The sequence below is a fragment of the Ahaetulla prasina genome, chromosome 14, assembly GCF_028640845.1.
Source record: "Ahaetulla prasina isolate Xishuangbanna chromosome 14, ASM2864084v1, whole genome shotgun sequence".
Lineage (NCBI taxonomy): Eukaryota > Metazoa > Chordata > Lepidosauria > Squamata > Colubridae > Ahaetulla > Ahaetulla prasina.
Window position 1 is genome coordinate 23,323,773 of NC_080552.1, and position 27,649 is coordinate 23,351,421.

At 48.9% G+C, this 27,649-nt stretch overlaps 2 protein-coding genes across 5 annotated transcripts in view; one reads left to right on the plus strand and one right to left on the minus strand.

The window, feature by feature from the left end:
- The window catches only part of RAI1 (retinoic acid induced 1), a 115,212-nt gene extending 110,409 nt beyond the window's left edge, over positions 1-4,803 (plus strand). For all 4 annotated transcript variants that reach the window (XM_058157524.1, XM_058157522.1, XM_058157523.1 and 1 more), the window contains one exon: positions 995-4,803. In XM_058157524.1, coding sequence (XP_058013507.1) covers positions 995-1,009 — 15 coding nt within the window. In that variant the 3' untranslated portion in view covers positions 1,010-4,803. The remainder of the gene's footprint in view (positions 1-994) is intronic.
- Positions 4,804-6,197: 1,394 nt separating this feature from the next.
- Positions 6,198-27,649, minus strand: SREBF1 (sterol regulatory element binding transcription factor 1). Its single transcript, XM_058157525.1, has 19 exons — positions 27,254-27,649; positions 20,137-20,520; positions 19,410-19,561; positions 19,213-19,326; positions 18,492-18,707; positions 17,942-18,056; positions 17,057-17,247; positions 16,673-16,871; positions 15,832-16,016; positions 14,965-15,226; positions 14,698-14,864; positions 14,109-14,277; positions 12,643-12,751; positions 12,085-12,188; positions 10,909-11,041; positions 9,754-9,901; positions 8,511-8,696; positions 8,023-8,134; positions 6,198-7,851 (listed from the first exon to the last, which is right to left on the minus strand). Exons 1-19 carry the CDS (start codon positions 27,351-27,353, stop codon positions 7,628-7,630), a joined length of 3,270 nt encoding a protein of 1,089 aa, XP_058013508.1. The 5' UTR covers positions 27,354-27,649; the 3' UTR covers positions 6,198-7,627.

Sequence of the window (27,649 nt, forward strand, 5' to 3'; positions counted from 1 at the left end):
ACACACACCCCCATGAGGTTCTCCAATTATCTGAGGCCCAAAGGGAGGAGGGGAGGAGCAGGAGATATCTTGGTGAGAACCTCCCTCCGCTCTCCTGAACGGGTCTCAGCCAGCCCAGAAATAGGTTTTGCTGCTGCCCTCTTGTGTCGCATCAACTACCAGCCTCGATTTCTTTGAAATAAAAGGAAGGAAGGAAGGAAGGAAGGAAGGAAGGAAGGAAGGAAGGAAGGAAAGAGAAAGAAAGAAAAGAAAGAAAGAAAGAAAGAAAGAAAGAAAGAAAGAAGAAAGAAAGGAAGGAAGGAAGGAAGGAAGGAAGGAAGGAAGGAAGGAAGGAAGGAAGGAAGGAAAGTGGAGGAGGGAAGGAAACCATAAAGCAACTTTTTTTTTTAATTTCTTTTTGTCACAACAGTATACACAAACAATTGTCATAGATAAAACAACGTATCTTGAAGAAAATATATATATATATATATATATATATATATATATATATATATATATATATATATATATATATATATATATATATATATATATATATATATATATATATATATATATATATATATATATATATCAACTATATTAATTTGATATAATGAAGGGAACAATAGGACAGGAACAGTAGGCACTATTGTGCTCTTATGCAGGCCCCTTGTGAGAAGAGAGTTTGTGTCCTGGTGCAGGGACAAGCACCAGCCTCACCTTCAAGTCGACGTGAATTTATCCTGATGAAGGGAAAGAGGGGCTTTTCTAAAGGCAGCTCCCCCACCCCTCCCACCAGCCAGGCTGGGTCGAGCACAGATGCCCTCCACGGTCAGCTGGAGGTGGCCAAATCTTCAGGGAGTGGCTGTTCACCACCAGTCTCTTCTTTGGGGGGGACTTAGATGCATCCACCAGGCTGCAGAGGAACAGCCAAGGCAAAAATAGTCCAAATAAATTTTCGGGGTGCCTCTTTTCACTTTTTCTTCTTCTTGATCCCCTTTTCCTGCAGACGCAGCTGCTATAATGGACCCACCGAGAAGGGAAGCGCCTGCTGCTTCTGCTGGAGTCCCGACCCAGTGAGGAGGGGGCTCTGCTTCGGCAGTAGCTGCAACCAAGAGGAACTCTGGACGGAAGGGACCAAGGAGGAGCCCAGCAGCCCCCCCTCCCGGGCCCTGTCCTCCCACCCCGGTCCCTCCCCTTTGCAATAGTACTTCTACTGTGAATGGACCTGGTCTTGCCAGCCTCGCCTCCCTCTTTGCTCAGGCCTTGGCAACTTCCTTGCAAGCTGACCCCAAAGGGCACAAGACCCCCAACTACCCTGATGTCCAGCTCCTGGGGACCTTCCTCTTCCACCCGTCAGGAAGCAGACCGGGGCGGTGCAGCGTCCCCCTTCTTCCCCTCTGGACTTCTTCCATTCCAGATTGGTGCGGGAACCACCACGAAAATCCCATCCCCCCCACCCACCCCATGCCCGGTTACTCCATTCCTCTTTGGAAGGGTTTCCTGAACCGGTTCAGGAGAGAAGACAAACTCCAGTTTGGGTTTTGTAGTCCTCCTCCTCTTCCTTACCCTTCTTAACCCGGGAGCTGTACCCAAGACTGATCCAGCTGGCATCTACCTGGGCTTGGCCACTGACCCAACCTGTCCACTCCCAGCTCTTCTGGAAGAGAGTCTTGAGGACCTTGGAAGGGACATCGGATGGCCGGAGGTGACCTCGTGGTGGTCGACATGTCCCAAGAACATTTGCTTGGGTCTCTTTCTCTCCAGCAAAGAGAACAGACTCTGGTCCCGGATGGGTTGTCGCCAGGAGAAAAGCGTTCAGAAGTCCTTGGCTCCCTTCTCTTTCTCTTGGCTCAAAATGCTGGACTGCAGGAGGTCTCCAGGTCCACCTTCTCTGTTTTCTGATCTGATCAACTTTTTGCCTTCAGCAAACCTCATGGTGTGTGTGCGTGCGTGTGCGTGTGTGCGTGTGTATGTGTGTTTTCTGTATATAGATGTGATCCGCGTGTACAAAGCACCCCGAAACCTTTTGGGGGCAGCAAACAAGGTTGCATCGCTGGAGTTTGTTTGCGCATTTTTGTTTTCCTTTTGTCCTTATTCCCTCCAACTCCTAGCCTAGCCCTGACATGTCATTCGCCTTCTTTCTTCTCATCCCTCCATGTTTGGCTCACAACCCACCCTGTGCCCCACATTCAAACCAGGAAAGCCAGGGACCCTTTAGACCAGCGTTTCTCAAGCTTGGGAACTTCAAGACAGGTGGACTTCCAGAATTCTGGAAGTTAAAGTCTACCTGCCTTGAAGTTCCCAACGTTGAGAAACACTGAGGAATTCTGGGAATTGAAGTCATATGTCATGAAGTTCCCATGGTTGAGAAACACTGGGGAATTCTGGGAGTTGAAGTCCACCTGTCTTGAAGTTCTCTAATTTGAGAAATGCTGGGGAATTCTGGGAACTGAAGTCCTTGTGTTGAGAAGTTCCCAAGGTTGAGAAATGCTGCCCTTGTGTTGAGAAGAGACAAACAGCAGAAAGCTCTTTACTGGAACCTGGCCGAGAGTAACAATCTGTGATTTCATCCCCCATTTTGACTCTGGGGGAGCAGTGAAACCAAGTGCCTGCTTCCCATTTGGCTGGATGGCGTCTGACGTTTCAAGGAAAAGAAAATGGGTTCTTTGAGATTAGCAGAATTTATTAAGGTGCTGTGCTTCTCCATCCATCTTGATGGCCACTGAAGCCAGCTGACTTCTTGTGCATTACAAGTAGTTCTTGACTTACAACCGGTTGTGTAGTGACCCTTCAAAGTTACAATGGATGTCCTCAGAGCTGCTTACGACTTGATTTTGAAGTTCTGACGTCCATCCCTTTCCCAGTTACTTGATTATATTTGGACCACTTGTTGCCGGCCTGCATTTATAGCTGTTTATAGCCCCATAGTCACGTGACCACAATTTATGATATTTCTTGTTGGGAAAAGGCATTTACTTCCAGTTTCAGGCAAGAAAACCCACCCAATGGGAATAATGGGCTTATTTATCCATTGTGATGTTTGTTTAATCCTGGCTTCCTGACTTCTGACATGCCTAGGGCTATCAGGGACCTTAGTAGGCAACGGATGTTCTTGTCCTCGGCCATCTGCTCCCCTCACTGCCTTCATGAGTTGTAGGATCCCAACAAAGCTTTACTACAATGGATCTCTCCTAATATGATATGACTGCAACTCCCAGAATCCCTAAATAGGCTGAGCAAACCACCCGAGACTTCTCTTCCTGGGTTTGGTTGAAGTTGTAGTGGCACAAAAGATGAAGCTCTCTTGACCCACACTCATCAGCTTCTACCTTGCCTCCTGTCACAGAGCGGAGGTCAAGCCACATTTTGTAGCTTACTGTGAAGTGTGAACCTGAATGGAATGCCGTTCAGAGGAGTGGAAACCAGGATAAAAACTCCAGCTTCAGTTTCGGGGGCTCTCTCTTTGGGGTTCCAACAACATCAGAAGCCATAATGCACCCATGTCCATTGTTGGCACTTGTGCAGTTTGAAGCAAATTTTTTAGCTGGGGGCATTACGCAAATCCCAGCCAAAATCCCAAGCAAACGGAAGCATAGCTTCCGTAGAGAGTATTGTCCCACCTTGCTAGGAGCTGGGTAGGACAGAGCCTGTCCTTGGGGCTGACCCCAGGCATTGAAGGCCAACCAAAGCAGGAGGGGAACTTCCATAGGACAACATGCAACATGCAGTTGATGCACTTCTGGGCTTCACAGAGCTCCTTGCCCCCATGCAATAATGCCCTTGGTTACAATGAGCCTTGGAGGAAGCATCCGGAACCCTCCAGGGTTCACCATCCAAGACCATCAAGAGCCCCTCAAAGGTAGAGAACCTTATCTTGAAGAGCTCCTGAAATGAGTTCGACTGGAAGATTTTTATTGGTTTTATTGGTTTATCATTTGAAAGGCATCCATAGGTGAGGTGAGCAGTGTAGACATTGGATGGATAAATCGACCGCGGGCAGCCCCAAACAGTATATTGGGTAGGGTGGAAAGGGACTTACTCCTGGGTGGCTTCTAGAAGACTTTGAAGGAGAAGGTCTAGATCAGACTCACTCTGATGGTTAACCTGGGAAGGTAGCAATCAAAGGACACCCGAGTTGCATACCCTGTATATATCTTCCCCAGCTCCCAGGAGAGCGTTGTACAATCCACTAAGAGGGGGAGCCCCTCACTGCCACCCCCACCTCCACAGCATTAAATCGGATGGGGCCATCTTCCCTCCCTCCCTCCCTCCCTCATCCGCTTGGTTTTCTGTTGTCGCTGTGAAAGAGCATCAATTCGCACTGCCCTCCCTCTGCTTGTAAACCTTTCTGTACACGGTACTCTGTGCGCGTCGCCCGCTGTCATTTCCGCTACGCTGTCCTCGCGGCATGCCCCTCAAGGGTTGCTGGCAGAGGAATGCCCGTTTCAGAAGCACACCTTCAGACGGCAGGCGGAAGACATACCCGCCCCCCCCCCCGTCCTCATCCCCACAATTCCGGCTCTTTGAATGGAATCTTGTACATAATGACTGTAAAATGGCAAACATGTGTGTATTATATATATTGCCTCATTCTATAGTGTATATATATGTATACATATACATATATATAATATATATGAAAGATGTAAATGTTAAAACTAGTGTTCTTATTTAGTATATTGCTTCACACTGAAGATTGTGTGTAACAAGCTGTTTCTAAAAGAAGTTTATTTTCCTTAAGAGTTAAAAAAAAAAAGAAAAAAAATCAGGTCATTGCATTCAGAACACCAATAAAGATTCAGCAATTGTTTTGGACATTTGGCGAGTTCCCTAATCACCTATTTTTCAGCCATCTCCTTGGGGGTGGGGTTTGGAGATCCGATCCAAGCAGAGGAAATAGATCACCATACCGTGTAGAGTCCCAGAAGCTCCACGTGGCAGAATCCCTCAAGAATTCTTTGCCGGTAGAAGTAGGGTCGAAGCCCACTCAGCATCCAAATATGGAGACGAGTATGGGGGCGATAGTGAAGGACATTTCTAATAGGGTTGGGCTTGTTTGTGATGGCCCGGACCGTATAATTTGCTAAGATAACGGTTGAGTTTTCACATCACCCCGAGCCACAAAATATTCCACTCCTTCTCTCCTTGCCAAAGAATGTGTTGTGTGAACCGTGTCAACATTTGTGGAGGTTGTTTCTGCAGTGCAGTGCGTTGGTCAACTGTGCGTGTATAAACGTAGACGTATTTCAGAAAGCACCAGAGATTAGCAACCCATTTCCACCAGCATCTTGTGGCTTGAAGGATGTAACTACCATATTAGGGCCGTGTGTGACCCGTGTAGTCGGTGTGAAGGCATTTTTAGGAGCGGTCATTGCTCAACAGAAAGGTCTACTTAACCACCTTGATGGACTCTTGTGAGGCCAACCCTACTGTTGAAATAGAGTGAAGTGTTTTTTTCCAGTGGGAGGTCAGTTCAACATATCTGCTGGCCAATAACAAATCTTAGCTCTCTGGAGATGTTTTCACGCTAACAAAATACAATCGCTACCTTCACAGAATATGCCACACTCGGATCATATGATTGAATGAGATGGCCTGCTTCACCTTGAAATGCCCTGAAAACCTGCCACACTGCGCGCTCTCTGAGCTGTATTTATATCAAGTCCCGTATGATGATGAAACCAATTCTTTGAAACGTCCAAAGAATCTGACCCACCAGCCCAATTCAGAAATGAGAGTTGCTTCATCCTTCTGGATCCCCAAAGACTCGAGTCCTCCTGGATTGAATCAAACCCAAATGGCATGGTTCTGAGGAAGAGGCCTCCAGAAAGCTTGCAACTGAGGTAGGAAGAAAGCAGGTAGCTCCCTCCCATACCTTCACTGCCCCACATGTGCATGGTTGTAACCCAGAGCACAGAAGAACTCTCTGTTGGTACATTTTAGAGTAGACAAAAGAAAAACTTGGCCAACTGAAGTAGTGCGGGACATCTGGGAGACTATAAGTCTGATGAGCCAAACCAGAGGTGACCCCCACATGGTCTTCACAGCCCTTGAAGACTTCACCAATCAACATGTCCAGGAGAGGACAGCTTTTGTAGAGCTGGTGAGAATTCATCAATTTAAGAGACCAGCCAAGCTATTCCTTTGAATAGCTTTGGCAGATCCTTTGTCTATCTTCTCCTTCTCCAATTGATGTCCAGACAAGGAGATATAAATAAGTAGCTGCTTTATTTTATCATCTGTACAAAAACCCCTCCCCTGATACTATGAAAATAACTTTTGAAAGGAAGAACCATGGCTGAGCAGGGGTGCATATTGGCAAGGGAGGACAGCGAGGTGAGTGCATCACCCCCCCCCCCAAGTCATGGGCAGCAGTAGAAACCCTCCAGCTCCTCTACCAACCCTGACCCTAACCCTCTGGATCAGGGGTCTCCAACCTTGGCAACTTTAAGACTTGTGGACTCCAACTCCCAGAATTCCTCAGCCAGCAAAGTTGGCTCAGGAATTTTGGGAGTTGAAGTCCACAAGTCTTAAAGTTGCCAAGGTTGGAGATCCCTGCTCTGGATGGTCTTCTTATCAACCACCATGGTGGGTTCCCCAAACTACAGTACAGGGTGGAAGTGGGAAGGTTAGGTTAGAGTAAGAAAAGAGGCTGCAGCTTTCAGCAGATAGCTTTCCAAAGGGTGGAACAACAGAGAACCCTCCCAATGTCCGCCTTCTATTTTCCTCCTAGAAACATTTTCTAAAAATCCTATTGAGCTTTTTCATGGCATGTCCTTTGCCATTTTTTTTTTTAAAACGCAAAAGTGGACTTCTTCTTCACCTGAGTCCACCTTAAGAGAAGAGGAAATATTGTCCTCTTTTCAGCCAACTGCTTTCCAACAGAAACAGTTGATATGTGAAGAGATGAGAACTTTACTCAGCCCCAAGGGTTGGAGGTCCACCATGACCAAAGCTCATCCAAGGCCACCACACAAGAGGTTACAGTGAACGAAGGCCCATTACCCTCAAGGGATGGGGGGAAATGAGCAAACTCCAAGCAATTCACAACAGATCAGATGGACACCTCCCCCCCCCCACCTCCAGTCAGGTTGGGCTCTGCTGATAAGCTTCAGAAGAAAGAGATGAACGTGGATCTCCAGCAAAGAGGGGAAGGAAGTCAAGCAGTAGAGGGGTGGGGGGTGGAACGACACAGCCGGGGAAGAATGGAGTTGGCCAGGAAAGATGTAAGAGAAACTGAGGGCTGGTTGGTCTCCAAAAGAGTAAGAGAAACTACCCTGCCCACCAAATGCACCCTGATTGTGGAGAAGTCTAAAATCCAAGAGACTCACAAGAGTTGTGAACACACCCTTCCCCTGGGAAGAGTGGGAAGTCAGCCAGATCCACCCAGTTCTGCCATGCTAGGTTGTCCCCTCTTGTCTATGTCTAGATCCGTTCAGATGCGGAAGAAGAAGAAGAAGAAAAGAGCTAGCTGAGCATCCTTGAGGAACCAGAGCCGCCTCAGCAGAGAGAGTGAAAGAGAGTCACCAATTGCCAGGCTTTGCCAGACCTCCCTGCCACTTTCACCAGCACTGCCACAAGCCACACCGGTGGGGCCACTCCAGGCCTCCACCCTCCTTCCTAGGAATCTTCCAAATCTCTAGCTGGAGGTGACGGTGGAGCCACTGCTGAGACGGACAATCATCTGCTGGCATTCATGGAAAGTCCATTTGTCGCCCAGCTTCTCCAGGGAGCGGGCGGCCTCGGCCAGCATGCTCCCCCTTTGGCCTGGTCCCAAAAGTAATGCAGGGGGGAGGTAGGAGCAGGCCAGTTGCAAGGCTTCTGCTTGTTCCCTGGCGGTGGGGCGGCTCTCTTCCTCACCAGCTGGAGGGAAGAAAGACAGGAGATCATGGGAAGCAGATGGACACCACAGTGTGTGAGTTTAGACTCCCCCTGTGCATCTGTGGCACCCATAAATGGGTATTGGTCCACAGCTGTATTTTCAAAACCCCATGCCCACCACCAGAAGACCTCCTGAAGCTTGGAGATGCTCACCTCCTTTGGTAGTAGAAGGTCCTCTCCTGCGGAGGCTTCGGTCAAGCAACTGGTGGGTCCGAGTCGGGCTGGCTCGGGTCATCAGTCGGGCAGTTGCTTCATGGAGGAAGACCTGGAGGAAGAGGTGGAAAAGTTAACTCCCCCAGAAATCTTTCCCCCCCATTCTTAGGATAGTCGTGACCTCAGATGCCAACTCAATCCAAATGTTGAACCTGGGCCATAATTTGGGGTTAAAAGAGGCCAACAATGGAGCAATCCTCAAGGACAGGGCTCTTCAACCTTGGCAACTTTAAACCTGGAGGACATCTACTCCAATGATTCCCCAGCCAGCTTTGCCCGTCCCCCTCTTACCAACCCATATTTTATCACAGGACCACCAGAAAGCTTCTACCACCTCCCCCATCTTCCTGGAGCACTTTTCAGTGGTTCAGAGCTCACGTTGGCTCTCCCTACTTTAAAAGAAGTACACCCCGTGCGCAGCCATTCACCCTGTGCATTGCAGGCTGGTCCGCTTGCGCCAAGCGCCGGAGAGTACTGAGATCCTGTTGAAAGCCACGCAGCTCGAGGGCAGATGCCTGGTAGCGGGCTCTGTGTGGGGGGGCCCCCTGCATCTGCTGTTGCCAGAATCTGGTGCGAGTGATCAGGAGCAGGTCACACAAAAGGAACTGCACTGCCTGAAGGGGGAGAGAGACACACAAAGGAAGGTTGTGGATGGAGGGTGGAAGAGCACAAAGACCTGGTTTCCCACAAGTCACTGGGCTGGGGAAAAAGGGGTCTCCCTCCCTTCCCTCTCTCTCTCTCTCTGCACCCTGTCTTCAGAACTAGAGAGGTCCTGCTTCTGTCATCTTTTAGCAGGCCCTTCCGCTGCATGGATGCTGCCCCAGGGCTGCACTGAAGGGGCATTGCACATCTTCACCTGCACATGCAATGCAACTACAATGCACCACCGACACAGCCATAGTGTCTTCCACATCGCCATCTCCTGACTGAGATGGGACTCTCCACCCTGTATTTCCTTCTCCGTCTTTGATCCCACCCTTCCTATTGCCATGGGCTCCTCTGATTCCAAGACCCAGCCTCAGACAGCAAGGGAGGTATCGGAGGGGCAGGAACCTGCCGTTCTCAGGCCCAAGAGAACTGTGGTATCAACCCAGATCTGGCACTTCCACTGAGAGGATGGCCCAGGTGCAGTTGACGTGGTGCAGTGGGAGGCAAGGGACAGAATTTAACCCCTGAGCACAGCTCTCCCTTGAGGCACTACCGGCTTAATATTCCCGCCTGCCAATCTTTGGTGGGAATATGCTTTTGTTTCTGGTCTAAAGTAATGAGAGGATTCAGCGCTAAGTTGCATCCGAATGTTGATAGCAGGTAGGCCCATTCCTAAGTGAGAGGTCCTGTGTCTGGAGAGCTGAGATTTGCAGCTGAGAAACCTAACCATCATTCACTGGGACGGTGGAGCTCTTGCCAAAGATGAGCCAGAGGTTGGTGAACAGATGGATCAGATGGACCATTCACCACTGTCTGGTACTTCATTCACAGTGAAGATGGACCAAGAGGAAGGTGACGGATTGGCCCACAAATCACCCTGTGTGCTTTGGCCATGTTGAAGCCCATCCCTGGTTTAGTCCAACAACCACATTCCTCCCTCCAGTTCGGCAACTCCAAGCGACACTCCGGAACTTGAGAGCCCACCAGTTCCACCCACACCGGGACATCCCACGTGCAACGTACTCTGTCAATAGCACTCGGAGTTGCGTTCCCACCCAAACTGTCTCGCAAATATTCGCCAGCTTTGTCGCACTGTCCCAGGCTGCTGTCCTCTTTGCCCAGCACCCTGGCTGCCTTGAAGGTGTGCAGGGCCGCACGGGGGAGAGGGTTCCTGCAGTGGGGCAGAAAAACATAGAAGTTTGAAACTCATCCAGGTGTGAAAACATCTGTCTTGGGAGCCACACCGCAATGGTCTGGAAATCCCCAAAGTTGCAGAGACATCTAAGATGGTGCAGGTATCTATAATGTGCTACTTTACAGAAGCCAGAAGAATGAAGGTCAAATGCTATGCTCCCCTTTTCGTCACCCTACAAATTCTGCAAAGTCTGAGAAAGCAAGGAAAGTCATATGGATCCAACTGGAATACAAGAAGAAACATTCAGCTTTCTTCTATTAACAGAATAAGAGAATAACAGAGTTAGAAGAGACCTTGGAGGTCTTCTAGTCTAACCCTCTGCTTAGGCAGGAAACCTTACACCACTTCAGACAAATGGTTTTCTACCCTCTTCTTAAAAACTTCCAGTGTTGGAGCATTCACAACTTCTGGAGGCAATTTGTTCCACTGATTAATTCTTCTCACTGTCAGGAAATTTCTCCTTAGTTCTAAGTTGCTTCTCTCCTTGGTTAGTTTCCACCCGTTGCTTCTTGTCCTGCCTTCAGGTGCTTTGGAGAAGAGCTTGACTCCCTCTTCTTTATGGCAGCCCCTGAGATATTGGAAGACTGCTATTCATGTCACCTCTAGTCCTTCTTTTCATTAAAGTAGACATACCCAATTCCTGCAACCGTTCTTCATATGTTTTAGCCTCCAGTCCCCTAATCCTCTTTGTTGCTCTTCTCTACACTCTTTCTAGAGTCTCAGCATCTTCTTCATATCGTGGCGACCAAAACTGGATGCTGTATTCCAAGTGTGGCCTTACCAAGGCATTATAAAGTGGTATTAACACTTCATGTGATCTTGATTCTAACTGTGTTGGTTTTTTTGGTAGCTGCTGCACACGGCTGACTATTAGTAGATGAGTACTGCAGTCCCAAGTTCTCTGTTCCTTCCCCACTTCAGCTTTCCCGGGGAACTTGCTCCTGGGGGTACTTTAACGGTTTGCACCCATGTAATACACTTACTCAGACACCTGGAGAGCTCGGGGCATGAATTCCACCAGAGGATAGAGGCGTTCCATGGCCTCCTCATCTGCTTGCAGTCCATGGATTGCCATGGCGACCACAGATGCCCACCAGTGAGAAACAGGATCAGTACCTAGAGATGGGAGAGGGGAACAGGCTTCTGAAAAGACAGGACCAAGACGATGGCAGATGGAGATGAGGTTCTCCATCTGCCTTTGACCTCAGCTCAAGGTCATCCCAATCCTTTCTTGTCTTGGGGTTGCTAAACCATTGCCTTCCTAAGATCCTCCTCCTTCCTAGGCATCCAAAAAGACCTGGAAAGGCCTTTTGTTGGGTCAGTTCAGATGGACTCTGGTATCCTTGCTCTGCAAAGAAAAGGTCCAGATGGCATTTCCCATGGACCAAAGGTCCAGATGGCAAACCCATGGCATTTCCAAGCTGAGTGGGGAAAATTGGCTGAAACCCTGGCAAACACTGCTGGCTTGGGGCTGGGTTCACATCTTGCCTAAAGCAACGTACTGTTGTCGTAATCAGGTTTAGTAACTTTTTTTTGTCTTTTTATAACCCCGTAATCCCTATTTATTTGGGATGGAGCTGGGGCGTCTAAATGGAGCTGAGAATTTACTGATCAGATGCCCTTCCTGACACCTACGCTGAGTTCATAGCAGATATTTTCTTTTTGTGCCCTAATAGAGAAACATCTGTCACTGCCTAGGATTGAATTCTCAACCTTCTGAGTGGGAGGAGAACATCTTCACCACATGTGCCACACCAGGTTTATTGCAGCAAATATTGCTTTGTGCATTGTGGTTATGTTCAAAATGTTGGGTAAATCCACTACTATTGAAATTCTCCTTGGTGGCTGTTTCATGTCTCTGTATGGGTCTCCTGGCAGAGGATCTTCTCTGCCACAGCTTCCCAAGGTATGCCACATTTGGACATGGAGGTCTCACCTGACCAGCCAACTCTCCTCCTTAGTTTTAACCATTCAAGGAAAAGTTGTCTACCATCATCTAGTCACCCAAGACTGCAAACCCCTTCACACTTACGATGCCTAAGCCCACCTTGGCAATTCTTCCTCTTGCCAATTCCATTTCTTTCAGTTTCTCCAAAGTCCATCTCTGCTTTCCAAACCCCATTTCTGGTCAAAGAAGTCCCAGGTTTGGGAAGGCTCACCTGTGGCTGAGTCCATGTTGGTACTGATGGAAGGCGTTGGGTTAGGGACAGCATCTGCACAGCTGTTGAGGAAATGCAAATATTCCAGAGCATCCGAAAATTCCCTTTAGTGTGACAAGAGAAAAATCGGGTGAGTTTAGGTATCAGCTGAGAAATGCAGAAAAGTCTAAGGACTGGGAGGGAAATGGCTTCTTCTGCCAATAATATTCCTTTGAACATTTCTGCCCGGGTCAACCACTCGAGAAATTACTCAGAGGAAAAGGAAATATGGGTTCCTTGCCATGAGACTCTTTCCTGTAGGTCAGCATGTCTTTCTGCAAAAATGCCAGAAGGTTGGGGGAGATATGGAAAGAGTTGGAAGTGGTCATTGCTCTTCTACCCCATTGAGCTGAACTAATGGCATATATACCATTATAGATACCTGCTCAATTTCTCTCCATCATTGCTGGTTTGGGGAAAACACCTACGAGAGTCCCACTGAAGGACAGGAAGGCAAACCTTCTCTAGGGAAGGATTCTTCAACTGGAGCCCAAGGATTAGGATAAATATGGTCCTTACCCCTCACTGTGACTGGCGGGGGCTGGATTGTCCAGCCTGGAGACACAAGAAAGAGCTTTCTCGAGCAGATGTTCTCGGAAGAGTTGCGTCACCTGAGCCAGGGGGTTTGCTGGTGAGAGAAACAGGCCTGTCAGACAGCTCAGCCCCGGCTGAGTCCGAGTCTCTCCCAATCCATTCAGCAATTCAGGAGCCTCTTTAGCCCAATGCAACAACCCGACTTGGGCCAACAATTCACACCTCTCCAGGAATTACAGTGGCAATAGATGGACCCTTCAGGGACCAGAAAGGACAGAGACTGAGGACTAAGATCTTATTGTGACCCAGGCCCCAGTAGGTAGTAAGAAACTCAGTCAGTGAAAAAACAAGCAAACTTTATTCGAATAGCTGAGAATTACTTCATTCTCAGCATAGTTCAACTAAATTAAAGCAAATTCCTCCCAACACAAATTCCTCAGTCCTATCGCAAACCTTGGTCCAATTAGGCAAACTGCCAAAGGTCTTTCTTGGCAAAAATTCAAAAGACACCAATACAAAATAAATACAAGAAGACGAAGCTATCAACGTTGTTTTCCGGCAAAGAGCCCAAACACCGTTGCTGGTCTTTTAAGCCTTATGGGAGGGGCCAATCACTTCTTGGCCCTACTCCTGAGTCGTCCTCTTTGCTTGAGCTGCTCTTTCCTTCTGGCAGGCTCCTCCTGTTCCTCTGCCTTACTACTGTCGGTCTCTGGAGGCTCCGGAGTCTGCACCTCACTCCCCAATGGCCCTGGCCCCACTTCAGCCTCTGACACAGAGCCCTCATCCAGGCCTTCCCCAGCATCCAAGACTGGCCCACACTCTTCCTCAGCCTCATCGCTGTCCAACTCCGTTGCCAGCTCCACAGGCTGCTAGTTGACCACAACAGATCTATGTGGTCAACCTTAACACTCACGTGTTGACCTTTAATTAATCAACCAGTCAATCAAGCAATCAATGAGCTAGCCCAATGGAGGGTCTTCTCTGAGGATTAGTTCCACACCAAACAAGCCCAGAAAAAAACGAATTCTCCGTAGGCTGGGTGAAGGATCTGCATTCTGGAATTCGCAGAATATGCTAAGCCCCTTCCCACACTTAAGTGTCTTGCTTAAGCACGACAAATAGTTCAGAGGGTCCTCATATCCAGCAATTGAAGTGAGAGGCCCCCAAAAGAACAGACAATCACATTTTTAGCAAATTACTCTCCCACTGAGCTTTGTAAGGTTTGTGGTTATCAGTTACTATATTTCTAGACTCTTCTTCATCCAAGAATTGCCCAGTGCAGGCACCCCACATATTCATAAAAAAAATAAAATTTTCCTTCTACAAAAGCACAAAGCCATTAAAAACACTAGGCAGCCTACTTGAAAGGCACAGGTGGGCAGTTCCCTGCCTCTTTTGGCCTCCTATCAAATCTGCAGGGCCAGTTCAGCTCCCCAATCTCCCTGCACTACCTGGGTGGCTGGTGGAGCTGTAGATGCTTTCCCGTGGAGAGCTTTTCACTGCCCAGTCGCCGTCCACAAAGAACCGGTGTCCCACAGGGTGGCAGAGCCACTGGAGCGCAGGAGGGACCGTCCCGTTGTGTGCTAGCAGAACTTGCCGGGCGCTGCTGAGGAAGAAACGCTGCGGTGGGCAAGAAAGGCAGGGTTAGTCTGTGGCATGGTGGGCCAGCTACCTGGTCAACCTGGGGAGTGGCTATTTGCAAGCCTCTCTTACAGCAAGGAAGGGCTGGCTTGGGGGGTGTAAGAGATGGGAGGAATGGGGTGGAATTTCAGGGGTTCACACAACAGGTAATCCTCAATTTATAACTTACGCCCATTCATTTTGCGAAGTTACAATGGTGCTGAAAACTGTGACTTACAACCACTCCTCACACTAATGAATGTTGACTGGCTGGGGAGTTTGGGATTTGAAGTCCACCCCTCTTCAAGTTGCCAAGGTTGGACACCTCTGCCCTATAAAACGGCTGCCCAGCCTCTTCTTCAAAACCTCCAGTGATGGAGCAGCCACAACTTTTGGAGTGGCACACACAGACTCACTAACCGCTAGGAAGTGGCAGCAGCGGTGAAGGCTGGTCTTCACACGCAGGGCAGCAGCCACGTAGACTTCGGCCAGCGTGGCCACCGAGATGGCGTCCCCAGCACACTCGGCCAGGTTGACCGCACTCAGCGCCATGTTGATGGCAGACAGGTGGCCTGCCACATGCTTCCCTGGGGGAAGAAGAAGAAGAAGAAGAGAGGAGCACTCAGAGGACACCAAGGTGTGGTCTTCAGAGTGGGGAAAGCCAGCGGCTCCTGTCTTCAGCCTTACCTGTCATGTGAAGCTGATGCAGCCGGTGGTAGACCAGGGCCGCGTCACAGGCGCTCTTGCGCACGTCAGCCTTCAGCTCCTGGTCTCGGAAGAAGCCACCGGCCCGGCCGGCCAGCCAACGCCCTACCCAGAGACGCTGGAGGATGTGCCGTATGAAGTTCCACAAGAGGCTGCAGGTGAGGTCCAGGTTGGATGTGGGGAGAGGGCGTCTAAGCGCTTTGAGGGCCGTCCACAAGTTCTGGGATGCTTGTGCAAAATCCCCCTAAAGCAAAAGAGGCGACTTTGTAGAAGAACGCAGACTAGGAATTAGACTCCGTGCAGACCCTCCAAGGAGGAGAATCGGGGGGAAGGTGGCTTTCTAGCCAGGCTTTGAGGGTTTGGTCTAGTCGTTTCTTTTCCAGTCTCCTGGAATACAAATCTCATCCTTGTAGCCATTCTAGCTGATGGAAGATAGGACTTGGAGGCCACTGTGTCTACCTACTACCGCCTTCCATTCCATTGGACTACAACTCCCATCTTTTTAGCCATTCTAGCCGATAGAAGTCAGGGCTTGGTGTTGTATAACCTGCCTTTCTTAGTGACAGAAATTCTGGATCCAACTGCGGTTGCAAGTTAAGGGCTACCTGTAGGGTAAAGATACTCCACACTTAGTTAAGGACAGTGTTAAGTAATGGCAGATAGCTCAAGATCTTCCACAACCTGTGAAGATCACTCTTCCCTGTCGCTTTATTTCCATGGACTTCCTGTTCATTTCTTTATCTTGATTCATAGTGTTGACCTGGCATTGGAAACCCTGCCTGGTTTTGAACCCAGTGCTGCATTTCCTTCCCCAAGGAAGGGGAATAGCCCATCCCCAGAGTTACGTACCCGAGCCAAGTCCAGATCCGCCTGCTTGCGGTGTCTCCAGAAGATGACCGAAGACTCCGAGTGGGGTCGTGTGATGGGCTCTCCGTAAATGAAAAGCCGAACGAAGGCAGCACAAACAATCAGCAGATTGATCATCCAGAAGAACAAGGTGGGGAGAAGCCACTGGAACTGGGGAAGAGCAGCATCTGGACCCAAAAGCCCAAATTGAGTGAGTGAGTGAGTGGGCATCTCTCCCACCTTTAGAAGCGCAAGGGTGTTACGGCCCCTCCAATGCCAAGAGGGTTAAGAAAAGCAGTGAAAATCCATCTGCAATTTTGTACAAAACCGCTCCTGATACTTTACAGGTTGCAGGCAATTTCCTTTGGTATAGAGGTAGATAAAACCCCTCCATCGCCTCACCCCTCCCTCTGTGCCTCTTGTTCTTTTCCATTTCGTCTTTGTCCATTTTTAAATCAATGTTAGTTTATAAATGATATTTATTGTTGCTTTCATTGTTTGAGAGCAGCCTAGAATCGTCTCTACGCGAGATGGGTGGCATATAAATGGCATTCATCCATTATGATTACATAGATGATAGCTAGATCAGTGTTTCTCCACCCTGGCAACTTTTAAGATAGGTGGACTTCAACTTCAACTCCCTGTGTGGACTGGGGGATTCTGGGAGTTGAAGTCCACCCACATTAAAGTTGTTAAGATTGAGAAACACTGAAATAGATAATGATTGATAGATGGATGGATGGATGGATGGACGGACGGATAGACAGGCAGGCAGGCATAAAAATGAAGCCTTCTCAATGGTCTCCGTCATGCAGGTTCAGCCCAGGTGGTGCCTTTCACTCACTTGCTGACTCGTCCGTGGCCAGGATGCTGCGCTTGGAACCATCATGGCTGAAACTCTCTGAAGAACCTCTGACTCCTCCGAGCAGGGAAGAAAATGGGTTGAAGGAGAGACAGAGGAAGACGAATGTGCAGAGAGCCACACGGGACCTGTCCAGCATTCCCAGGCTGCCCGATGGAGGGGCCTGATATTCGGGTTTCACCTACAAAGAACAGCCACTGAAAATCCTGGCCAAACTCTAATCAGCGTTTGGTCATTTGGAGGAAAAAAATAAAGCAGATCCCCCTTGAATTTCTTTAGGGGCTGTTGATCCCTCAGATCAGCAGGTGTTCCTCGTGGTCTTCAAGCCAACCCAATGCCCCAGGTTCTTCTGGAGCCTTTGCTCACCTTGGCTTCCTCGCACGAAGGGCTGTCTGGCTCTGAATCGGTTCCACTGATGCCACCGAAGGAGAGCGGGCTGCTGTGCGAAGGGGAACCGGCATCTGAGGGTGGGGGCGTCAAAGCGTCCATCATCTTCATTCCCTCTGCCGGATCCTCCATGTTTCCACCACATGTGGCCACCAAATCTTTCAGAGACTCTGTAGAAAGAGAAAACAGACCAATGGTAGAACCGAGATGGGCTTTGCACATCATGGAATATCTAGATTTTCTGATTAATAAGGTTTTCTTGAGGTAGGCCTAAGACAGAGGTCTTCAAACCTGACCTGACAGCTTTAAGACTTGTGGACTTCAACTCCCAGAATTCTCCAGCCAGCTGGAGTTGAAGTCCACAAGGCTTAAAGCTGCCAAGTTTGAAGTCCTATGGCCTAAGAGGTTGAATTATCAACAATCATCCAACAGAACGGCGTGTGGGTTCAGCCAACGGTTATTCCAGAAATCAAAGAAAATATATTCATTCTCAGCAGAAATCAGGTCAACGTCCGTCCTCACTGCCACTAGGAGGGAGTTGACAGGAAAAAGTGTCTGAGAGAAGAGGAATTTAGGCAAGAACATCAGTTTTTCCAAACAGGATCCAGCTGTTTCTGCTGATCACTAGTCAATGTTGACATTGGCTTCTTGGTAGATGGTGAAAATCCACTCCAAGTTAGAAAAAAGATCTCTGCTTTCCACCTCAGTCTCTGAAGGGAGACCTGGAGGCCAGGCAAACTGGAGATTAAATCAGCCAGCCTGGTTTTGACACCCCTCCCCGCTGATCTCCTTGGTCTCAAACCCACAAGAAGAAAAGGGCCCCTGGTTTGGGGTGGGAGGGGGGTGTACAGGCATGAAACTCACTGTTCTTCTGTGCTGCCATTTTAAGGGCCATGTTCTCCCCCTTCAGCTTCTGGTTGGTCTGTTTCAGATAGCGGATGTAGTCGATGGCTTTGCGCAAGATAGCCGACTTGTTCAGCTGCCAACGGAGAGAAAGAGACAGACTGGATTTATGGGAGTCCAACCAAAAGCATCTTCTTGCTACACGAACTGAATTTGCATAAAATGGACAAAGCCGCTTGGGATATCCTTGGCCCAACCCCATGTCTACTTGGGTTCCCTCAACTCAAGTCACCATCAAGAGTCCCAGGAGGAGGAATTTCTGCGGTTCCTACATTAATGATGAAGAGCAAACCAACAGAAGAGCCAAAAACACGACTGAGGCCAAACCGGGCTTTCTAAGCCAGAAACACCGAAGCATCTACCATGACTTTCCTCCCACATCAAAGAAAGAGCCATCTATCTTTCCACAGGTGAAAACTCCCTGAGTTTTTTCCAAGAGAGAGTTCCCCAAGCAAGGATTCAATGCTCTACACTCCCAGGACATCCACCCAACAGAAACAGGTGTAGCTACCTTGGCTTCTGTGCCCACAACCAGAACCTTCAGCTCAGATATCTTGTCATTGATGGAGGAACGATAGCGTTTCTCAATAGCATTGTGAGCAGTGCGCTTCTCGCCCTTGTTCTGGGTGACCACAGGCTTCCCAGCGGTCAGGCGGTTGATGGGCAGCTTGTCGGTGTCCACCATCAGTGGCACGGTTGCCAGGATGGTGCCCCCGCTCACCAGGGTCTGCAAGAGAGGGGAAAGAGAGGAGCTGCAGAGAAGTTGAAGGCTTCACCATGAACATCAGCTGACCTGGGGAGAAGAAGTCAAGCAGAGCATGATGTGGTCTCTGCTGGCTGAGGAGAGAGCTAAGGATGAAGGACATTTCAAGCGGACTCTGCTAGCATGAATTATTACCATAATGTATGAATTGACACATTTCATTTCTCATGCACCATGGCTCATTCTTATCAATGGAGGAAGTGAAGGAAAAGTTAATTTAATATGGGAGCAGCTGGGCAAAATTCTGCTTTTTTTTCCCATCCCACCTCAGCACCCTCTCAATATCGCCACCTTCTATTCTGGAACCCCAAAATAAGCTGCTATAAAGGAATCAGATGAAGTCTTTGGCAGATATTTGTGGTGTGCAAAGGGGAGAGAATTCTCAATCCAAAGTTTGAGAATTTTAAAGAAGTGTAGAAATGGATCAAAAGAGCCAAGCGACCCAAGACCTGGAGAAGTAGGACCTTACTGGCATCTGCAAAGCTGTTGAGGTGACCACTGAGCTGGTGTTGGGCGTTTTGGCTCCAGAGACGGTGGTCAGAAGGAGGGAGTCGGCCTTGATGAAGTGGGGCTGCAGAAGGACCTGTGGGGAGATGGTGTGAAGTCACCACCAAGCACCTATGTGACTAGGGAAGAAGGTGGTCCCATCCCCTAAGTCCCACTCACCGGCACTTGCTGGACCACCTGGGGACTGCTGGCAGCCAGAAGCTGTTGGGGGGCAATGTTCTGGAATGGCATTGGTTTCGGAGAAGGTTGCATCTGCTGAGGCTTGGTGGAGACCGGTGGGGGCTGCTGGGGTGTTCCTCCTGGCTGGGGAGCTGGGAAAAAAACCCAAAAGATTGGGGATGCCTTCTACAGCAATTGGGCAGACCCCTGGGCCAAGCCCACCCACTCACAGAAGCCTGGCAAACACAGGTAGAGTGGTCTTGGAGATGCCCTCAAGAACCCTGATGAAACACCATGAGCAAATGGAATGATGGGAGGTGTGGTCCAAGAGGTCTTAGGGCTCTCCAGATATCAAGGCAAAGTCCTCAGGACCTATCATTCCAACCCTGAGACCATGGAAGCACTGCCCACAAGCCCCATGAGCCTAAGTCTTTCCTGAAAGACAGACACTTGTCATGGTCTGAAAACCTTGAGCGCGTGATGGTGTGATTTTTCAGACCCACCTCCAGCAACTCATCCCTCCTGGGGCAGCCAACTTTTTCAGCCAGACCTTGCGGTCATGTCTTTAGGAACCACTGTGCTGTCAAGTTAATGAGGAGTGGAAAGTTTCACCCTACTTGAAGCTTTGATGAAAGGCAAGGACCAGTTCAGTTGGCTTCACGGAGGTCCATTGGGAAGCTCAAACAAGGCTCATGTTACAACATTAAGCTCATATTCCCATCCTTACCAGAAATACTATTTTGGTTCTGGAAATCCATCAAGGGCTGGGTGGAGAAAGGCATCTGGGCAGCTGGAACAATATTTGGAGAAGGTATCCTGCCGGCAGGCAGCTGGCTCTGAGGTGGGCTGAGCGTTGGGGCCAAGGATTCCTCTTTGACATCCACCGGAGAGGGTGGCATGTTCAGGCAAGCGGTGGGCAAGGTCTGGAAGCTGGGTGGAGACGTAGTTGGAAGGTGGAACAAGCTTGTGGATGAGGGGGCCTTTGCCTCCAAATAGTTGCTGAAGAGGCTGGGTCCATGGGGGTTCAGATCGGGAGGAAGCTGAGAGCCAAAAGATGTGTCCATCAAACCAGGGAAGTCGTGGTCTTCAGTGGTGATCAATTGGAGCATATCTACAAAGCCCAGGGAAGAACAAGAATCGTGATTGGCACCTGGAGGATCACAGCTGAGGACTATTTCAAAGGGATGAAGCCACTGATACGGGTGTGGGATTTAGAGCAGGGGTCTCCAAACTTGGCAACTTTAAGAGTTATGGACTTCAACTCCCAGAACAGAGAGAGAGAGTGAGAGAGAGAGAGAGAGAGAGAGAGAGAGAGAGAGAACAAAAAGGGAAAACAGCATTGCCTGATATGATGAATGCATTTGAGCCAGGGTTCCTGGAATTCCCACCTTCTAACCCTGATCAAGTTCCTAGAAACTGCAAGGGGACTGCCACTCTCTGCAGGAGATGGGCAGTTAAGAAATACGAAATATAAATAAATAGACTGGCACCCAGAACAAGTGTAAAATGCCTTCATTCATTCCTCAACTGGAAGGAAAACAGAAAATGGCTCAATTCTGACCACAAAGAGAGCCCAACTCTTTGCATTCAGGAATGGGGAAGATCTGGGTCAGAAGATGGAGGCTTCCAAAGATGGGACCTTGTGGAGAATCAACATGGGCCCCTCTAAGCTGTGGCTTCTCCACTAGCATCTACATCCTTATTTGCAGCCAAGGAGGTGAAAGTGGGTAGAATTGGGTTGTGGGGAAGGTTGACCCACTTACTATCTATGGATGTTCAAGGAAACCAGTTTGGAACCCTAATCTTGGTGCTACCAAGCCTGGTTCCAATTCCAGGATCCAATGTCCTATATCACCAGCCTCCGATCATTCCCATCTCCTGAGAATCACAACTCAGCATGCAAAGGCTGCCCTGTTCCACTTTGGGTAAACAGACTTCCTATTTTGGCTGCCTCCCATGATCTGACCTTAAATTAACTGAATCCAGCTGTTCTTGTCTCATTTTCTGGCCCAGGAAATGTGGGGGGGGGGGGAGGCTTCCCTGCATGTTGTAGTCATTCTAAAAAGAGCATTCAGTTGTATTCTAAATTCTTGGCGCTTGAAACATCTGTTGGGTCTGACCGAGAAACCTTTGCCCCGTTATTCATAAAAGCTAGCAAAAACAAAATATTGTGTCTTCTTTCCTCTCCACCAAACAAACAAACAAATATGTTGACCTATTACCATTTCAAATTATGGCGGTTTGGAATTCTGCAGGCAAAAAAATGGGGTTGCTCTGGGCTAGAGTTGCGGGCACCAAAGTCACCCCTGTTGCAACTCCGAGGGGCCGCTTGCACCCCAATTCCTCCACCCTGCAGGACCGTTCCAACTGCTACCAGAAAGGACCGCCAACACCTCCTGATCCCCCAGTGTTGCAGGTGCACATCTGGAGAGCCAAAAAAGGGGGACCGAACTTGCAAGAAGAAGGGGAAAAAAATACGTCCCATTGCAAGAAGGCAAACTAGGTGCCTTCCAGAGGGAGGTCCCCTAGGGCAGGTGCAAGACCCATTGTTAATCCTGGGGAAAAAGTAAGGCTTGCAAACCCTGGTTGTGCACCTTTGTGGGAAACTCGGGATCTGGGTTTGTTTGGCTGTTTTTTTCCTTTCCTCTCTCGGCCCTCCTCCTCCTCCTCACACACACACACACACACACACACACACACACACCAAGCACCAGTAGCCTGTTGGAATGAGGGTTGCATGGTGAATCACAGATTTAGCATGAGGTGATCAGGCTGGGCCAATCAGGGCTGGGCAAGAGAAGCTGCTGCAATGCTGGAGTGTGTGGCACTGGGTTACTGCCGTGCATCCGGCTTTAACCCTTTCCCTGCCTCTGGCGGTATCGGGGGTTACTCCAGGTCATTGCACGGTTAACTCGCAGGGGGCCCGGAGCGTTGCAAAGGAGGCGAGATGCCTGTTTTCTTTTGGGGTTCCCTTTCCTGGGTTTAAAACATGCTTTGCCCCTTAGCTGGGAGAGATAAATGTCCCAGGGGCTACCCCGATTTTGAGCCGGTTAACGGTTAAGTTAAGGCTCTGAAAAAGCCTCTTGTCAATCTGGCAACCGGATAGGTGTCAGTTGGAAAAAAGACACAACTTTCCTTGTGTTCTGAACAACCTCGCCAGTCGGCAGAAACGGATCTGGACCTGTTTTGATTTCCCTCCAGCCCTATCCGACTCTGGTTTCCATACTCTGCAGCCAGCCTGACCAACGGCTGGGGATTATGGGAATGAAAGTCTTGCACGAACAGGCGAGCCAAGGTTTGGGATGGATGCTTTCAGCAAAACTCTTTTCTAAAAGTTTGCAAAAGCCATTTGCTTCTGAGTTCGCTTCGCTTTGAGGGAAGCTGAATTCAAAGCTTTCCAGGGTTGTTGTTGGTAAACAGGGTCTCTGGAGATCAAGCTACTATTAGGTGAGGGGTGTGGACAGTGAAAAAACTGGCAACTAACAAATTGTCAACAATCGTTGTGTGGCTTGGAGCACAAGAGAGCCTAAGGCAGGTGTAGACTCTTGCATACCACCTCAGCACTTACCCTCTTACATCCTCAAAACCTCCTGGAAGATTCTGACCTCATCTTACCAAAACTTCAGAGGAATCTCATTGTCCTGTTTTCTGACTAACCGATGGTCTTCAAAGGTACAAGTGTTCATAAGCCACATCTAAAGCCACTTCACACAGCTGATGAAGCATGCTGGGGCTCACAGGTGCATCTGGCTCTGAAGAGCATCGGTTAGTCAGGAAAAGGCTGAGCAGATTCCTCCTGGATTCTGGAGATCAAGATGGGTCTCCTCCGATCACCTCATCTCCCATAATTGATCAGTGATCCATCTAATTTTTGGCAAGAATGGGAGCCTCAACACATCTGGAGGGCCACAGCCTTGGGGAGGAGTGACAGGCATCCCTGGAAGAAGACAGGAAGGCGGTGCCACATTTGGGACAATATCCAGTGATGTTGAGAGGGTCAAAAGGTGTCTCCTAAAAACAAAATGGATTTTGCTTGGAAAGAGCAAAGGGAGGATTTAAACTGTGGATTTATTTATTTATTTATTTATTTATTTTGTCACAACATCATACAAAAAGATTATATAGTATATACACATATAAACATATATAGGAAGAAGAAAAGAAAAACAATAGGACAGGAACGGTAGGCACGTTTGTGCGCTTATGCACGCCCCTTATGGTCCTCTTAGGAATGGGGTGAGGTCAATAGTAGAAAGTTTTTGGTTAAAGCTATTAGGATTATGGGAAGAGACCACAGAGTCAGGTAAAGTATTCCAAGCACTGATGATTCTGTTGCAGAAGTCATATTTTCTGCAATCTAGATTAAAGCGGTTTACATTAAGTTTAAATCTATTGGTTGCCCTTGTATTATTGCAATTAAAGCTGAAGTAGTCTTTGACAGGAAGGACATTACAATAGATGATTCTGTGAGTTAAACTTAGGTCTTGTCGAAGGCGATAAACACACCTGGGGTTACCTGTCTTCCAGAAAAAGTTGAAAACTTTTCCAGAAGGACTTTGGGGGAGACACATTGCTATGGATTACAATGTTGGGTTTCTAATGTATTTCCATATCTATTTTTGGTATTTTTATGCTTTGTTAGAGAATCTGTCTATGATTGCAAAGGGACATATATTTGAAAAATAAGCAAACAAATAATTAATGGCCTCACAAGAAGTGGCTTGCATGAGGTCTGATTCTTGGGATGTTTGCTTTTTATCTTTCTGGTTTCTTTCTCTTTTTAGAGAAGTGGGGCTGTGATTTTTCATCTTTATACACACACACACAAACACACACATATATCAGTGGTGGGTTGCCCCCAGTTCGGACCCGTTCTATAGAACCGGTAGTAAAACTGGTGGGAGGCTCTGCCCACTGACCCAAATGTTATCAAAACCCTTCTGCACATGCGCAGAAGAGCAGGTGTGCGCAGGCACAATGCAAACCAGTAGTAAAGATAAGTAGAACCCACCCCGTGTGTGTGTGTGTGTGTGTGTGTGTGTTTTCTGAGGTTTTCACGGGTGTTTGTATGTAGGTCTTTGGTTGTTCGGGTTTTCTCCCGTGTAAAATTGGAAGTGTCTTGGCGATGTTTCGATGAAGTCTCATTCGTCATCTTCATCTTGCTCCCAGAAGCACGAAGCTGAAGCCTGAAGATGACAAATGAGACTTCGTCGAAACGCCGCCAAGACACTTCCAATTTTACACAGGAGAAAACCTGAACAACCAAAGACCTACATATATATACACACACACACACACACACATATACATATATATACATATATATAATTTAAAGCAGTTGGGAATACTACAGTTTATTGTGTTGATGCTTTGCTGGCATTAGGATTTTTCTTGGGATAATTTAAAGAAGTTTTGGAAACTGTCTGAAGTCTCGGGAGGCAGGAAGTAGAGGAAGATGCATAATAATAAAGCAAAAAGAAACAAATCCGACTTCAGACACCTAACACAATCACACCGAAATAGAAAGTTTTGCCACCACAAGGAAGGTGGTGAGATTCAGACAAGGCTGATACCTCTCTGCCTGGTCTTCAGCAATGGGACCTGCTACGGGGCACATTCTAGATTTGAACAGCAAAGCCAGCTCCACACAATCTGCCCCAGCTGCCTGTTAACAACAATCACTGCTGAATTTTTAAAAATCCAATTGGATACTCTGGTTTCTCTTCAGATCGTATAAATCTTTCGCCTTTTACTAAAAATCCAATTGGATGCTTATTTTTAAAAGGCCCCTTAAATCTGTCCTTTTGCCAGATCTTTTTTAGGACTCTAGTCACTTGAGCTTTAAAAATGTAGAGTTAGCTCAGGTTAGAAATTAAAATGGAGCAGCAGAGGAATTCTTGGGGATAAAAGTTAAGCACAATGAAGTGTACAAAGAGGGACTTTAGGAGTGTTGAACCTTTTAGAGGTGCATTATCATAATCTTTTAATGACCCCATAATCCCTTGGGTGGTGGAATCTGGGCAACTGAATGGAGTGGAGTGTTTACTGGCCGGATGCCCTTCCTGTCACCAATGCGGAGTTTTATTCAGCAGATATATATTCTCAGTGTGCCCAGAGCGAGAAAAATCCGCCTCTACCTAGGATCGAAGTTACGGCCTCCTGATTGTGAGGAAAAAGCTCCATAACCTTTTAGAGGTAGTATAGAAAAAGAAATTTGGGAGAGGCCACGGAAGCTGAGAAAAGCTAGCTAAAATTTCTTCTACAATGTCTCCCCAAATCCTATTACAGCCCTACTCCATCTTGACAACTTTGGCAACCATACCCATCCTCCACAGCTCACACAGATGGACAGTGATGATGGCTGGAGAGCATGGACATTCTGACCCAAGAGTCAGAGATTAGAGAAACCTTCTACCCTGCCAGCAAGCCCAAACACATGCGTGTCAACTAATTTTTAGAAAAATGAGACATATTTCCCTCCTTCTCTCGAGGGCGTCCAGGGAGGTTTATATCACACATGCTCCTTGGTTCTTTTTCTCCAGAACAACAATTCTGCCAGATAGTCTTGTGGTGGGTGAATGCACCTGGCCCAAAGCCACTCAGGCAGTTTCCCCAGCTGAGGGTGGACTCAAACCCAGGTTGTTTAGCTGAATTCCTTACTTTTCCACCCCGTGTCCAGTTTCAGACTGTCAACTCATTGGGGCAAAGATTCCTCTGCTGGCTCTTGTAAAAGAGAACACCTGGATAAGCAGAGCTATTAACAGTGTTTCTCAACCAAGCAACCTGAAGATGCTGGCTGGGGAATTCTGGGAATTGAAGTCCACCCATCTTCAAGTTGTCAAAGGTTGAGAAACAGTGCATTCGAACGGAAACGGGAATGAGTAAATGCCCAATTATAACCCCAGGCAGCAATTGTGCATTTCAGTCCCAACGGCCCATTGCGAGGTTCCCTGGGCAGCATTTCCAGGCTTGGGAAGCCCCCTGCCCGGCTCCTCCTTCTGCAGAAGACTCCCAACCTTTTCCTCCCAGCGCAAATGACCGACAGTAACCCAACCCGTGACGTCAGGCCCCTCCACAGACACCCGGGAGGAAGAGGTGGGCAGGTCTAGAGGGAGAGCAGCCAACCCTGGCTCCCAGCCCAAGCCTGGGGAGGGGACGGGGGGGGGGGGACTGGCGGGGTTTTTTCCACGCTGTTGTATCCCAAAGGTTGGTCTTGCGTTCCGTGGATCTTCTGCTCCCCACCGCCTTGTCACAATGACCCAAAAGGATTGTCTGGTCCTTTGGCGAAGCGCATGGGTCTTGGCACTCTCTCTGCAGCTCCACGTGAAGCTCAGCCTGTCCATAGTGCCCAGCCTGGCCTGGCTAAGCATGGGACCTGGAGTCCACCCACTGGACCCGGAGGGTCTCTGCCAGGGATGCCACCGGTTCTTCCACCCAAGGAATTGAGGGGGGGAGAGGGTAAACCCTGTTCCCCAATTTTCTGCCAATCGCTTCCTATCTTCTCTCAAACACGCCCATCCTTTTCCCACGGATGGGGAGCCCCGCTTTCCACCTTAACCTGGGATTGCCATCCCACTGAAAGGCGTCGCGGACCGGCGGGAGGACAGGGGGTGGGCAAGCAGCCCGGGTAGAGGCTGAGTAGGCACTATGGGAGCGCGCGCGGCGCGCACACACACACTTGGCTGCGTCCGACGCTCTTTTGCAAAAAGCCAGAAAGGGAACTCGCGTCGGGGACACCCGTCGGAGGAATCTCCTGACCCGACGCTCCCGGGGCCGGAGTGGGGTGGTCTTCCCCGGCCAGGGGTCCGCAGGAAAGGGCGAGGCGCCCCTTCCCATCTCCCTACCGTCAATGTCGCTCAGGAGGGCTGTGTCTATCTCGGTGGTTTCATGGAGAGTCAGCGAGAGATCCAAGCCGTCCAGCGAAGGCTCTTCGAAGGGATTCATCGCGGCTGGAGTTGTCCCCAGCGCCCCTCGCCCCCTCGCTGAAGGAGCCCCACCTTGTGGGGCAGAAGACGGGGGGACTTGGAGGAGGGGAAGAGGGGAGGGAGGGAGGAAGGGCGATCGGAGGAGCACCCTCCGGGGTGTCTCCCGTCCTCGGGCTCAGGAAAAAAGCCAGCCAGGCAAAGCCATCCACTTTCCACGGGCGTCTCGCGCTGGGGTCTCCCGGCTGCGCGAGTCTCCTGCCGCGGCTGGAAGGAGACGCGGTCAGTTGTGAACCGTAGCTCAGACCTGTGACCAGG